This window comes from Nilaparvata lugens, chromosome 7 (assembly GCF_014356525.2).
Source record: "Nilaparvata lugens isolate BPH chromosome 7, ASM1435652v1, whole genome shotgun sequence".
Taxonomy (NCBI): Eukaryota; Metazoa; Arthropoda; class Insecta; order Hemiptera; family Delphacidae; genus Nilaparvata; species Nilaparvata lugens.
Window position 1 is genome coordinate 64,368,377 of NC_052510.1, and position 16,003 is coordinate 64,384,379.

Below are 16,003 nucleotides of genomic sequence, written 5' to 3' on the forward strand. Positions count from 1 at the left end.
CTCATTCTCTCTCTCTCTCTCTCTCTCTCTCTCTCTCTCTCTCTCTCTCTCTCTCTCTCTAACTCTCTCTCTTACCCGGTTGTGTGCTAATGCTCTCCTTTCTTCAAAACCCCTCAGGGTTTTGTTATTATTTCATACAATGCTTCAGACATAATTATCTACAACCTTTCTTGAATTTGACTTTCCCATGTCTAGATTTGTAAATTTCTTTGTGTCAATAATATTCATTACTATCAACTCTTGCTTGTAATATTGTGAATTCCCCATTCCACCGAGTAGGATTGTATAATATAGTTGATGTAGCATCGTACTGGAGGGTTAATGGCTGAATGTGAGAGAGGGCCGGCCGTGCAAAAAAAAACTAAAACTGCAATTCAATTAAATCCTCACTTCTTCACTTTCTCACTATAGGCCTATATCCCTCAGAACCACACTCTCTTGTGAAATACACAATCCCCTACACTGAAATATTTTACTCCTTCAAGTTATGTGCTCCCAACTTGATAATATCGCCCGTTGTTCTCTCAATAATATTTGTTGAACGAGCGTTAGCAAGTTCTTACTTTTTACTCAAGTTCAAAGTTGTTGCCAGTCTGTGGGTTTGCTTGTTTGTTTGAATGCACTACAATAACTTTAGAAAGAGTTGATCGATCAGCTTCAAATTTTGAACACGCACTCTTCGAACCTTTTTACAGGTCAAGTTCGTTGAACAACAAAATATTTTACTCACTTCTTCGTCCTTTTTCAGGATATAAAAGTAACATTGAAAGTACTGCATGAGACAAAATAACTTGCTCCTGTGTGTCTGCCTGACTATTATCCTTCAGTAGCATACGCGTAATATAATGATACAAATTGTGATGGCAGTTGCTATGTCGTTGGTATTATTGATTTAACAAAATTTGAATTCTGATTCTGAATCATTTAACCATACGGAGAAACCTATGAAGTCCTATGGATTCACGTAGGCCTACAGCGTAATATTAATAGGAAAACAGCTTAATGTTCCTTTTCCAAAGATAATATAACAGTGGGCTCCACTGGGATTTTATTCAAATTGAAAAAAATTCTATAGGTAGCTTCAAAATAATTTTGGTCTGCCATCTTCGTTCCGCCACATTGAATCAAAAATTTTCTATGGGAAGGTTTTAATACAAGATTCGAATAATAAAGAATTTCAAGAGACAATGAATGGTGGAAATCGCTCATAAATATATCAAACCGTTTCAAAGATATTCACATTTTAGTGTTGAAGTTTTTGGATATCTGTGATACAGAAATATTGCTCGCCTAGAACAGGATAGATTATTCATCACATATTCTTATCATTATCGTTCCCTAGCAACCTATTTTAAGCGTTTATATAGTAGCTGCTGAGAGAGATTTATGTGATAGATATACCTGAATAATACTATTAAATACTATATTCGACTAAACAACGAGTGACCCAAATGAAGCGATTCAAATATAAAAAAAAAAGAAAAATGGGAATGCGAAAAATATTATAATATTTGGAACTCAATAACTTATCATTTAATTAAGAGACATTTATAGGATTAATAATTTATTTAAAAACACTAATAATTTAGCAATATTGCACTAATAGTTTTAATTTTAGATGACTCTCTCCTGGATTATTGAGTTATGTGTTGGATATTCCTCAGTGATTGCTGCATCATCTGAGAAAACTTCGTAAAAGTGATCTCTGTTCGAAATTAACAGAATGCTCAGGTATAGACATTTAGAAGAAAACAAACATTTCATTTAATGTTCATTGAAATCGACCACATCAGTATTATTTACACGTGAATTACCGGTAGTGTATTGTTAATGTATTAAGTTTTGAGGAGATAATATGAGCATCTTATTGGTTTTTCTCTCAATGATTGAAATGAATGGCTTAATTGCTTTTATATAATCATGAAAATATCACAGTTTATTACATTCCAGTACAATTATCTTGTTTCACAAACAGATTTCTTAAAAATCATGGAAAAAGAAAAATTTTTCTTTTACAATGACAATTTCAACCATTTCTAAGTAGAGCTCATAAGTATCGTAATCTTGCCATACAATTACCAAGTTGATTTCATTCAACTTCAGTGGTGCCATTTCACCAAACTGCTAAAGGGGGGGGGTAAAAATCAAGGGGTATTGGGGGGGAGGAATATACCCCCAAAGGATAGAGGGACCTGGGTTTTTCCACATAAATGTTACATTAGAAGATGTTATTATATGCTTCATTTTTTCCAATTTTATACAAATGTGATTGAAGTATCAATACAAACATATACATTATTAGTTATTGAATTCAATCATGGAATATTTATTAGAAATATGGGTCTACAGAGAGGCCCTAGAGTAGGAATACACTGAAACAGATTTCTTAAAAATCATGGAAAAAGAAAAATTTTTCTTTTACAATGACAATTTCAACAATTTCATTGTGGATCATATTCTAATTGGAAAATAACTCCCAGTTAGAAAGCTAAAGATACATCAAGCTGTTTCCTAAATTCTCAACAACCCTTTACATACATTTTTGATTGTCTGATTGTGCCCTTTCTTTTGCTTTCACTGTGACATCTTGCAACTTGTTAATTCTCACATTGAAATTTATTCAATAACTCACTTATTGTGCTCTGATCAATAAGTGTACCCATTCTGTATTCAAATTATACCACAGAGAAAAATATATTATTTATTACTCTCTACCCATACTTTCAAGGCAATTTTGCTACATTGTTGATACTGTAGAAGGAATTATACTACTGCTGATAAAGAAAAGTATTAAATCATTATGAGACTCTGAGGATTCGTGTAGATAGACCCGCATTTTCATTATTTATCTGATCCTTGAGGGGGGCCTAGGCCCCCTAGGCAGCTGATTATAAGTAAAAATTAATATTGATATTTTCATAATACAGTACACCTGAAGAATTGGCAAAGTTTATGGTAAGGGGTGAGGAGGTACTCAGCTCTTCCAACTAACATCGGATTAGTTTTGTGCAGTCTACTATAACAGACGTTCCCATATGGATGTTACTATAGACGTATTTATCATCGTATTCAATTTCTGTTTGTTAGTTTGTTTGTATGTCTGATGGAAATCGAAAACGGCTCTAACGATTTTGATTAAGTTTGAAATATAGAGTTTGTGATACGAGAATCATCATTTGGATTAGGACTCATGTTTAGGATAACTCACTGAGGGAACTTAAAAATGATTAGGTACGGTAATAATATTCATCAACCGAGTAGCAGCTGACTGAGAGAGTTTTCCGTCGTCAGTTGAAAACAGTTGATCAAGAGAGTTTTTCATCGTCAGTTGAAAACAGCTGATCGAGAGAGTTTGCCGATTGTTTGCCGAAAACGAGACAGATGTGTTGAGTCACCAAGTTTGTTGACGTCATTTTTTTGAAGTTATTGCATGATTCGAGAAAATTGTGCAGACAGCAGCCGAGTGACAGCAACGCAACGCAAATTTGAATTTAAAACATAATGATTGCGGTAATATTAATCAGGTAAATGCTAAAGTAGTCAGTTTTAATATACCTGAGTAATTGAATTATAGCAATTCATTCACTTCTAAATTCCCATCTCTATATCTTTGTACTTTCAACTCTGTTTCTTTGATATTGTTATCTTCATAGACGTGAAGTAGATAGATAAGGGTGGGTGTCTTCCATGAGTAAAATGAAATGTCTATTTCCGACTTCTGCAGTTGAATACTTGTAGCTAGTAGTTCTGTGAACAGTAGACCTCGTACAGCATTTATAAACAGATCTCATTGTCAATATGTCACTTCAATTAGCCCTTCGGACATCGGAAAAACATCCAATGACTGATTGGCGTGTATTGACGATGACAATATTACCTGTTATAAATAAAACCGAGAGCATTGCCAAGCTGTAATCATCAAAAGCTAATTTACAAACATGCCAACATACATATACAGACAAAAGCAAATCCCGTCGTTGAAACGTAGAAAAATCAATCATCAAAATATTATCATGAAAAAATAACATTTTCCCGCTATTTTGGGAAATGATAACTGTATATCTTCCAGTATTGAAAATGACATTCAAAATGAAAAACAATACTGAATAATTTTATTATATTCAAAATTCTCAATGTTCGAGTAATTAACCCTCCAGTAGGCCTAGACTACATTCAACACAGTAGAACCTATATAATTTGTAGCTTACGGGACCAAGCATTTAATACGAATTTTGGAGGGTGACGAATTATATATCAAGCTCTGCAATATCGAGGCTGATAAAACAAAATACGAGAAAATTATATCATTGATACTGATCCCATCTTTGCCCATAATTAATTCATAATATAGCCTCTATGAATGAATATTAGAAAATATTGTTAAATATTAATTTGACATACTTGTAAAAGATTTCAGAGATCAATACAACTGTTCAAGAGCGAGTTCTTCAACCAAGGGTGTCTCTAGTTATATTATTATATGTGAATCCATAGAACTTTAAAGTTCACTCCGTATGGGTAAATAATTAACAATCAGAATTCAAAATCCCTAAACTAATAATACCAATTACTATAACGTTAAAGGTATTGCTATCACAAGTTGTATTATCTAATACATATAGGCTATGTTGGAAACAAACAATACCTAGACAGGCAGACAGACATTAACGAAAGCGAGTTGATGTAAAATTTGTATATTAATCAGCTGAATTCGGGGCATAAAGGACAGTATATGTGATTATTCTTAAATAGCATTAGCTGTTATGAATAAATGGGTAAATTGTGGTAATTGCATGCAATTAATATTCCAGCTTACTAATGATAAATCACAACACCCTTTTTTCCAATTCACTTCATCAGTTGATGTGATTTTCGGTCTACTCATCACTGGAGTTATTAGTTACTGTAGCATAATTTTCGATGAACTCATTACTGGAGTTATCAGTTACTATGGCATATTAGTGTATTTATCTTTATGGGAATACTAATTACAGTGTTTTTGATGACAAAACTACGAATTATAGAGAAGTTTCAGTGTACTCACTAATCTTGACAATTGACCTATTAAGTGAAGTTATTTTTGTTTTGTGTCAAGAAATTTACTAATAGTTCTATTATTTAAGCTCCAAATAACTGCAGAAAAGAGAGACAACTGCACAAAATAGGAATGATATATAGGACTTATAAAATATATATATAGGACTGATAAATAGGAATTATACAGTTACAAGATAAGTCATCGACTGATATTACTACGAAGAGGGATAGAAAAGAGTGATAGGTTTCAGAAATAAATTGTCAATGGTCTTGTTAAGAATAGCCTACATGTGGGGATTCATCAGAACAATACCATTGTTTGAAAACCAGTCAGCTCTGCGTAGTACAGTCCGTCCAAGAAGTATAACCTGACTGTCTTGTTTTTGAAGTGTCAGAGATTTGATGTGTCTGACTTTGTCGTTTCTGTACGGATGTAAAAGTGTCCGGTTTTGGCGCCTAACGCACACGCCAATTCGAGACTCTTTCAAAACAGTCTTTCCCTGTCGCTGGCGTACGGTGTCGATGGATGAGATAGTCGCTGTCCACTCCTGTCAGGTTCTGGGTGTGTCGGAGGACTAAGGTGGCGCGTACCCATTTCTAAATTTCTATACGTTTCAAGGTCCCCTGAGTCCAAAAAACTGGTTTTTGGGTATTGGTCTATATGTGTGTGTGTGTGTGTGTGTGTGTGTGTGTGTGTGTGTGTGTGTGTGTGTGTGTGTGTGTGTGTGTGTGTGTGTGTGTGTGTGTGTGTGTGTATGAGTGTATGTGCGTCTGTGTACACGATATCTCATCTCCCAATTAACGGAATGACTTGAAATTTGGAATTTAAGGTCCTTACACTATAAGGATCCGACACGAACATTTTCGATCAAATGCAATTCAAGATGGCGGTTAAAATGGCGAAAATGTTGTCAAAAACAGGGTTTTTCGTGATTTTCTCGAAAACAGCTCCAACGATTTTGATCAAATTCATACCTAGAAAAGTCATTGATAAGCTCTATCAACTGCCACAAGTGTAATATCTGTAAAAATTTCAGGAGCACTGCACCATCTATGCAAAGTTTGATTTTAGATTCCCAATTATCAGGCTTCAGATACAATTTGAACAAAAAAATTCAAGTGGAAAAGATTGAGCATAAAAATCTCTACAATTAACGTTCAATAGCATTTCCACCTAAAATTGAAAATAAGCTCGAAATTCGAGATAATAAGATTATTAAATTGCAAACTGTTGGCAACTGTTGATTCTATTAAATCATTCACTATGAAGAGATAGCAGACTTCGTGTGTCTGCAGCGCTATTGTCCTGTCACCAGCTGGCTCAGATCTTAGAAAAGTAGACTTGAGATGCGCTGGAACACTAGCGTCATAACGGCAACGAAAATTGTGTGAGTGCACCACACCAGATTTTTTTGTAAAAATTCACATACATTTCACGATGTGAGTTGAATTATACCGGCATATAATCAGCTGATCGATACTCGGTTGCGATCAGCTGACGGTTGCCGCTGCTGAGTCTGTCTTGGACCAGTTATAGAACTGGTCTAAGGAGTCTGTATAGTACGTGTCTCGTAGCTTTGCCTCCGTGACTATGACGGTATATAGGCAAGTTATGGTTCGCGGGGTAGTATTCCTACTTTTCCAAAAACATAAGACTCCAGAGTACTTGGATCCCTAGATGGAGGAAGCTCCCTACAGAGCTTCTTCATGAATGAGAGAGTTGCAACGTATCACCAACAATCGAAAGAACATGTTGAAAGAATGTCAACTGATAGGCTTCCACTGAAAATATTCATGTATAAGCCGGTAGACAAAGATACAGGTCCCAGACTGTAAACTGTGTTGTGTTAAAAGGACGTAACTCCAAAAAGCTCCTTGTGTATCTTTTCGGATGCAACACGTTGCTTTTGAGAAGATACAAAAAAGCATCTGTTGCTTATGGAAAGATACATTTTCAAAAATCTGGTATGGCGCACTCACACAACTTTCCTTGCCATTATGAAAATTGATCACCTGACGCTAGTGTTCGCGCGTATCTCAAGTCTACTATTCAAAGATCTGAGCCAGGACAATAACGCTGGAGACACACTAGGTCTGCTATCTCTTCATAGTGAATGATTTAATAGAATCAACAGTTGCCAACAGTTTACAATTGAATAATTACATTTTCTCGAATTTCGAGCTTATTTTCAATTTTAAGTGAAAATGTTACTGAACATTAATTGTATAGATTTTTATACTCAATCTTTTCCACTTGAAATTTTTTGCTTAAATTGTATCTGAAGTCTATTAATTGGGAATCTAAAATCAAATTTTGCATAGATGGGGCGGAGCTCCTGAAATTTTCATGGATATGGGACTTGTAGCAGTTGATAGAGCTTGTAAATGACTATTTTAGGTATAAATTTGATCAACATCGTTGGAGCCGTTTTCGAGAAAATTGCAAAAACCCTTTTTTTACAACATTTTCGCCATTTTAGCCGCCATCTTGAATTGCATTTGTTCGAAATTGTTCGTGTCGGATCCTTATATTGTAAGGACCTTAAGTTCAAAATTTCAACTCATTCCGTAAATTGGGAGATGAGATATCGTGTACACAGACACACATACACTCATACACACACACATACCGACCAATACCCAAAAACCATTTTTTTGACTCAGGGGACCTTGAAACGTATAGAAATTTAGAAATTGGGATACCTTAATTTTTTTGGAAAGCAATACTTTCCTTACCTATGGTAATAGGGCAAGGAAAGTAAAAATTGAATGTATTTACAGTATTGTATCAATCTGACATTGGTTTGATGACCAGATTTTTCTTTGAATATGTATTTGTTTGCGCCTATATATGTCATAAGCTCCTTGGTAATAGTAAAAAAGGAAAAGGAAAGTAAAAATGTTCGATGTTTTTGAACGAGTAGTATTATAGTCTAGTAACCCTCCGCCGATAGGCAAAGCTACAGGACCCGCACTATAATATAGTATAACATATTATGTTAGGTTTTGATGATGTACTCAAAAAACTCGATGAACTGAAGTCTCGACGAACTGAGACACTCTTCCATGTATTCTATTTTTATCGGTATTCCTATTCCTCTACCTTTTTCTAATGTGTGTGATGTTAATTTCAGACGGCGACGAACCGCTGCTATCAGGTACAGGTGAGGTGAGCCGAGAGGTGACGGAGGTGGAGCTGCTCTCCTGGAAGGAGGTGCTGGACAAGTGGACATCGTCCGCCTGCCCCCGGCCACGCCAGTTGCCCCCGCTCGTCAGACAGGGCGTGCCCGAGGCACTGCGAGGCGAGGTGTGGCAGAGGTTGGCCGGCTGTGACAGCGACAGTCCCATGATGCAGACTTACAAGACTCTCATCGCTAAGGTCAGCTCACTAAACCAACAATTCATTATATTTTACTTTCCTTGCCCTATTACCATAGCTAAGGAAAGTATTGCTTTCCGAAAAAAATTGAGGTACACCAATTTCTAAATTTCTATACGTTTCAAGGTCCCGATGCGGCAGGGCAGTAAGCTCTCCGATTATTCACCGATTCCTGAACGCCAAACATTCTCTTGATATTCAGCCAATCAGAGAGCTTTCATCAACTACCCTCTGTACTCAGTGAGAGATGATGAAACCAGTGGACTTGTGGAACAGTTTGGGACTGTTTCATAATTTAGAATTGCAGTCTATCTACAGAGCCACATGAAACGACCTATCCGCAGTCATCTCAAGTTATTTGTGTTTTAACTTTCCTTGCCCTATTACCATAGGTAAGGAAAGTATTGCTTTCCGAAAAAAATTAAGGTACCCCAATTTCTAAATTTCTATACGTTTCAAGGTCCCCTGAGTCCAAAAAAGTAGTTTTTGGATATTAGTCTGTATGTGTGTGAGTGTATGTGTGTGTCTATGTACACGATATCTCATCTCCCAATTAACGAAATGACTTGAAATTTGGAACTTAAGGTCCTTACAATATAAGGATCCGACACGAACAATTTCGATCACATGTAATTGAAGATGGCGGATAAAATGGCGAAAATGTTGTCAAAAACAGGTTATTTTGCGGTTTTCTTGAAAACGGCTCTAACGATTTTGATAAAATTTATACCTAATATAGTCATTGATAAGCTCTATCAACTGCCACTAGTCCCATATCTGTAAAATTCTCAGGAGCTCCGCCTCATCTATGCAAAGTTTGATTTTAGATTCCCAATTATCAGGCTTCAGATACAATTTAAACAAAAAAAAATCGAGTGGAAAAGATTGAGCATAAAAATCTCTGCAATTAATGTTGAGTGACATTTTCACCTAAAATTGGAAATAAGCTTGAAATTCGAGAAAATGTAATTATTCAATTGCGAACTGTTGCTAACTGTTGAATTAAGTTATGGGTTATGAATGAGTTATGGTTCTATTAAACCATTCACTATGAAGAGATAGCAGATCTCGTGTGTATCCAGCGTTATTGTATCCAACAGCTGGCTCATATCTTTGAATAGTAGACTTGAGATGCGCGTGAACACTAGCGTCAGGTGATCAATTTTCATAACGGCTAGGAAAGTTGTGTGAGTGCGCCACACCAGATTTTTTCTGGCTGGTGTTTTGTTTGTTCTGAGGTAAACTGAATCTATAAGATGAGCGTGAGTATTTTTGAACAGTCCACGTCTTGGTGTGGCCCACGCCTTCGAAGTTCGAATACCTGTGTGGATCACGAAACTGTGTTCACAAACGTTAAAGCATTCGTATTAACTTCTCGTGGGAACGCAGCTTTATTCCGTCATCATTACCTTGACAACAAAGCATTTAAAGAGTTAAAGTTTAATTAACTTTATGAATCTTGCAACTGTTTTTGTTCTGTATGCAATAGTTATTAGTGCAACTAGTGCACAAAGTGACAGTTTGCTGCACCGAAAGAAACGTTTACGCCCGAGCCGTAGGCGAGGGCGGAATGGCTTCTTGAGTGCAGCAGAGAACTTTGCTCACGTATTTCACATTAAACTTTTCCTACAGTTACCATTGAATATGAGAAGTGGTTGATTAAATGATTATGGGTAAAATGATGGCTGAAATCCATCAAATGTTTGTGTGTGTGATGCTGTTATTAATAACAACCTTAATTCATTTAAAAATTAATAATCCAATTGAAGTTGAAAATTCTCAGCCAAAGTTCTCATTTTTATTCATCCAAGAATCAGAAAAAAACAGATAGAACAAAAAATTCGCATTCAAAATACATGCCAACAGCTGATTGGCTGAACCGAGCTGCAAAATGGCTGAACACAACAAGATGGCTGAACCGACAAGCGCGCGACCTAGCGGGAAGAATCGTACCTAAGTTTGTTTCATCCAGCTAAAAACTACAGAAACAGGATTCAGAAATTTAGACTTTTGCTCAAATTACCGAGAAAAATTCTCAAAGTAAACTGGAAAATATTTATAAAAATAACATAGACAACAGAGAATATTTATTGTAGTATTCTTATGTTTTTTTATTTATATGGATATCGAACGGTAATCATTTAACCTCAAAATTCGAATTTTATAATGTATATTTGCTACTTTTCTCATTGCTTGCAGTTGAAATAATAATTATCAATAGAAAAAGAACTATTATTTATTATTAAATTATGAGAATTCGTAAACGATGATTATTTAATTATGATTTAGATGAACATTATTCTTGTTTTGGATTTCTAGATTGGGATTTTATCATAAATGTAGGGTAGCCATTGAAATGATTCTTATCTAAATGTAACCACAGTCATTGTTACCAACCTAATTTTTGTTTTCGTGCTAATCCTCCATATAACCCACCAACTATTTTGTGCTGCCATGTTGCAAATCTGGAGTGCAGAAAAAATTTTTTCTCGCACTAGAGTGGAAAAGTAATTCTTTGCGTTCTGTAATCAGTGCAGAAATGGCCACTTTTCAAGGTAACTGTAGGAAAAAGATATTTTGATTATATAGTTACAACAATTTTCCGCTTCTTACAACATGACTTGAGCCTAGTTGAGATGTGGCTAGCTCATAATATGATCTCTAACGTAGAGTTTGTCTAACGTAATGGTATTCATAATAAATTGCAGGAATGCAGCTATGAGAATGTGATAAAGCGCGACATAAACAGGACATTTCCCGCCCATGAGAAGTTCAAGGACCCTGGACTCGGCCAGGAAAACCTGAGCCGAATTTCCCGAGCCTACGCCGTATACGACACAGAAGTTGGATACTGTCAAGGTCTATCCTTTCTTGCAGCAACTCTTCTCTTACATGTAAGTCATACTTTTCGAAAACAAATTTTACTTCACAGATTATCTCTTCATAATAAAACACTAAAATATTGTCTGAAAATATCAATATTTAGAATCTATCTAAAAATTATCTCTTCTATGATAGAAGATTTATTAGAAATTACAGTTGACCAACTGCTGAAATATTATATTAGGTAATAATTAGTCCGAATATCCAATGAAAGGTATATAAATAGAACTAAAGACTTCTGCTACTGCAATTATTGACCGAAGAACCAAATAACAGAAGAAAAAATCGTTGAGTGAAGCCATACAGAAAAGATAGCATAAGAAAATATCACATTTTATAGGGCGGTTATGTTCCACATTTTTATGTTAACTCAAGCCGATAATACTATTTGTTGTTTTTCTTGAAGCAATGTGATGCTGGTAGTCTCTCATACCAATACCTACTATTACTTAGTAATAGTAATAGTAAAGTAATAGTAGGTATTGCTCATACTATGCCTCTCTTGGTATTCAATTACGGCTATTATTTTTCTGTTGCATTGACTGTTATTAATTTTAAATAATGTTTAAGACCCTGTTTAAGATACAGACAGCGATCTCTGATCCCATATGTCTCTGTATAGATAGGCTATACTACAGTAACTATATTATAACCACAATATAACCATTGACTGTCACGCATCTGATTGGCTAGCTCGATCACGTGGTGCAAATCCGCCATTAAGATTCCAAACAAACTCTACAGTTCTATCTTATTGCATTGAAAATTTGGAACTTATCACTTCTTTTACCGATTGGAAACATATTTTGAACTTTCGATGAGTTTGATATAACATTTTCGAAAGGAAATCGATTATACATCAATATAGACCAATAAAGTTGATTAAAATAACAGTAATAACGCTTAAAACTTCAATGTTTCTTCCCTCGGGCTCCTCGCGGACCGCTTCCAGAGCTTTCGCGGACCACTTTTTGGTACCCACTGATCTAGATGAATATGCAGAAAGATAATTTCAATTTTATTGTATTTCCTAATCCAATTTGTTGGATCGAACTTCCAATAATCTATTTTAAAATATTTTTGCGGCTCAATTGAATATAACATTCTATGAAATCAATAATATATAAATTACGGTAAAATATTTTCAAGCTTTTTACCGCCGCCGCCATGAAGATTTCGAATATTTATATTTTTTAATGCAGCTTATAGTGAATTATACGAAAAATCGCTGGCCTTTACTTATTAAATCATATTTCCGTGATTAATTCGATATAATATCTTGAGCTTTCGCGGGTAATATAGTTACTGTAGGCTATACGATCTAAAATTTTTCAGATTTAGTAGAGTTTCTCGATTTTAGTATGAATGATTTCAAAGTTATTGACAGAACGAAGTGAGGTCTAAGATTCAAGTCGACGGTTTGGCATTTCTCTTAATGTTTAAATGTTTATATGTTTATACGTTGCGCATTTACGGCGAAACGCGGTAATAGATTTTCATGAAATTTGACAGGTATGTTCCTTTTTCAGTTGCGCGTCGACGTATATACAAGGTTTTTGAAAATTTTGCATTTCAAGGATAATATAAAGGAAAAGGAGCCTCCTTCATACGCCAATATTAGAGTAAAAATCAGGCTATAGAATAAAATTATTCATCATAAATCAGCTGACAAGTGATTACACAGATGTGTGGAGAAGCCAGTCTATTACTGTATTAATTGTATAAGGTCTATAGTTTCAATCAAAGACTTTGAAGAGGTATGTATCTTTAAGCTGGGTTTACACCAAAGTTATTAACAAAATGTTAATAACTTAATCCTTATAGATTCTATTAGATTGAACGCAAGTTGACAAACACACAAATGTTCATCATGTGTATGATAAGTTATGTTCAATCTAATATAATCTATAATCAAACGTGAACTGATTTTGTTAACATTTAAAACAGTTAACATCAGGTATTTGTGGATGAGAATACTGCGTGAGGTCTACTGTTCACAGAACTACTAGTTTAAAAAAAACAGAGTATGAGTTTATTTGTACTCTATTTTTATACATAGTATGTACAGTATATAATATTTGTTATCTATTATGTATTTTGTGTCTATTTTGACTGGTTTTAGATGCCAGAGGAGCAGACGTTTTGCGTTCTTGTGAAGCTAATGTATGATTACGGACTGAGAGACCTCTATAAGGACGGTTTTGAATGCCTTTACCTAAGACTGTATCAACTGAATCGACTTATGGAGGTATGATACTCATACACTTGTTTAGTAATTATATTTTTCAAGTATTACATTTTTTAAATTTTACTTCAATGTTACTCCAATTGTGTACTGAACGTTTGAAAAAAATTTGTTGAATTCTTTGGTTTTCTCAAGAAGTATTCTCAACAATCCTGAAACATTTACATTTCCAAATCCATTAGCATATTATATTAACCTTCCGGTAGTCGTGCCCTTCTCAATCACACGAGCAGTCGCGTGTTGTAATTTTTACAACATCCAATTTTCCAAGTGTTATGTACTCTGTTTACTGTCAAAACATATTAATTGTATAATTACTTTCTCCATCTTCTTGGATTATTTTACGCCTATGAACATTTGGATGATTACCATTTCATAGCCCAATAAGGTACATCAAGCAAAGCCATCAATTCTGTGTTATTGGTTCGTTTGCAGTCGCCGTACACAGTCTTTCCCTATCTTATGCACAGTGCGACTTATGCACTGTCGCGACTAAATGGCACCTAAAGACTGAACCATTGCTTGGTTGATACTGCAACTCAGTGGAGTGATGGGGAGAAAGTATTGGGATGCATAGGTGTCTCATTCACTGACACCACCCCATTCAATAGTTTTTTTCAGTAAAAATACTTTCACTGTTGTACTTTTTACAACAGCGCGACTGCCGGAAGGTTAATCAATCTACAACCGCCAATAACAACAGACTTTCAGGACCAGTATATCTATAATGTCTGTCTATATTCCCGTTCTGTCACCAATCAATTTTGAAAACTGTGTATCAAACTTCCAAATTTGAATGTTTTTCTTTAGTTGGAGTTAGTTTGTTGCTACAGTGTACTACATTTTGTTGAAATGCTAATTATTGAATCAATAAATGAACGAATATTAATGATTTTTCTGAAACGCGTATTACCACAGCCTACTTTAGATAGAAGGCCGGAACATGTTCAATATGGCAACGTGTGGTTCAGGCCGACCATGCTTTATTTGATATGCATAGATTCATTACACCATTAGAAAAATTGGATTTCGTAGAATCATTTGTATTATTGTATATTGTGAAACCATTTGTATTTGTTAGTAGGGATAGTAAGTATTTAATTTATGTCAATAATGTGATTATAAACCCACAAAGATATGTAAAGATAGATTAAACTATTGCTATTGGATATCAATTCTTCTGTGAATTTTGTTGTATACTTCTATGCCTAAATATAATTGAGTTAATGAGTATTCCAGCAATTTATTCTTTCAGTAACCTATTCATTATTAATATGAATTATCACTTCTCTTTATAAGGCTACTTAAACTATTAAAACATGATATAAATCTTCAAGTACCGTACTCTTTGTATTGTTTTCTTCCAGAACACGACTAGTTCCATCTCATTTAAATTTTCCTAAATAAAAAAAGATGAGTTGAAACAAGTCTTTTTTTAAAAGAAAAAATAATAATGAAGGGTAGGGTACTTGATAATTTGATAGATATTATTACAAACAAAAACTAAATGGTAGTAGAATATTCCCTTTGATAGATATTATTGAACTATCGATTATCATTACGGTGTATCGTTAGTTATAGATACACAAAAAGCGAATGCATTAAATTCAGAAGTTTCTTAAAAAGAAAACAATATTCGACTTTCATATTTTTATCTTTCATTTAGAAGGTACTTTTCAATACTTTCATCTATTAATGAAATACTTTTGATCATTAAAATTGCTCATAGGAAATACAGAAAGTAAGTACAGTGAAATTTATTGCCAAGCTAGGCTTTGAAACTCCTAGAACTAAAGTTAAAATTAGTCTATCATTTAATATTATATATTTTTTACTATCATTGAATTGAATTTCTCAGTATTGGTATTTGATGAAGGGCATAAAGCTGGTAGTTAAACGGGAGTCTACCTAAGTGAATTCAATTTGCTCGGCCTGAAGCTGAGATTGACTGCGACGTTGCCAAGTTGTGCGTTCCAGCCTTTATCTAAAGTAAACCATGGTATTACTTGTTGATGAATAAATGAATGGATATTGGTAATCATTTTTTTTTCTTTGTAGGAACAAGTACCCCAGCTGTGGAAGCATTTTGCCGAGAAAGGTGTGGAGTCACACATGTTCGCCTCTCAGTGGTTCCTCACCCTGTTCACTGCCAGATTCCCCCTCTACTTTGTTTTCCACATCATAGACATTTTCCTCCTTCAAGGCATGGAAACACTCTTTCAGATCGCCATTGCTTTGCTCATGGTAAGCTATTTTTTTCATTTATTTATTCCTGATAAATTAAAAAATAAATCAGTAAGGGCCAGTTGCACGTACGTCTGTAAAATATGGATATTAACGCTGATTAACAATCAATCAGTTAGTTTTAATCCCGATTAAGTTTTCCCGTTAACTTACCAAGATTTTAACGGTTTCACAATCTGGCAACACTGTAATTCAACCGACAGATGTTATTATTG

At 34.7% G+C, this 16,003-nt stretch overlaps 1 protein-coding gene across 1 annotated transcript in view; it reads left to right on the forward strand.

The window, feature by feature from the left end:
* Positions 1–15,923, forward strand: part of LOC120352258 (rab GTPase-activating protein 1-like) — a gene marked incomplete at its 5' end in the record, with an annotated part of 32,435 nt that extends 16,512 nt beyond the window's left edge. The window contains 4 exon segments of the mRNA XM_039432029.1: positions 8,172–8,416; positions 11,125–11,310; positions 13,422–13,547; positions 15,603–15,923. Coding sequence (XP_039287963.1) covers positions 8,172–8,416; positions 11,125–11,310; positions 13,422–13,547; positions 15,603–15,923 — 878 coding nt within the window.
* Positions 15,924–16,003: the final 80 nt, after the last annotated feature.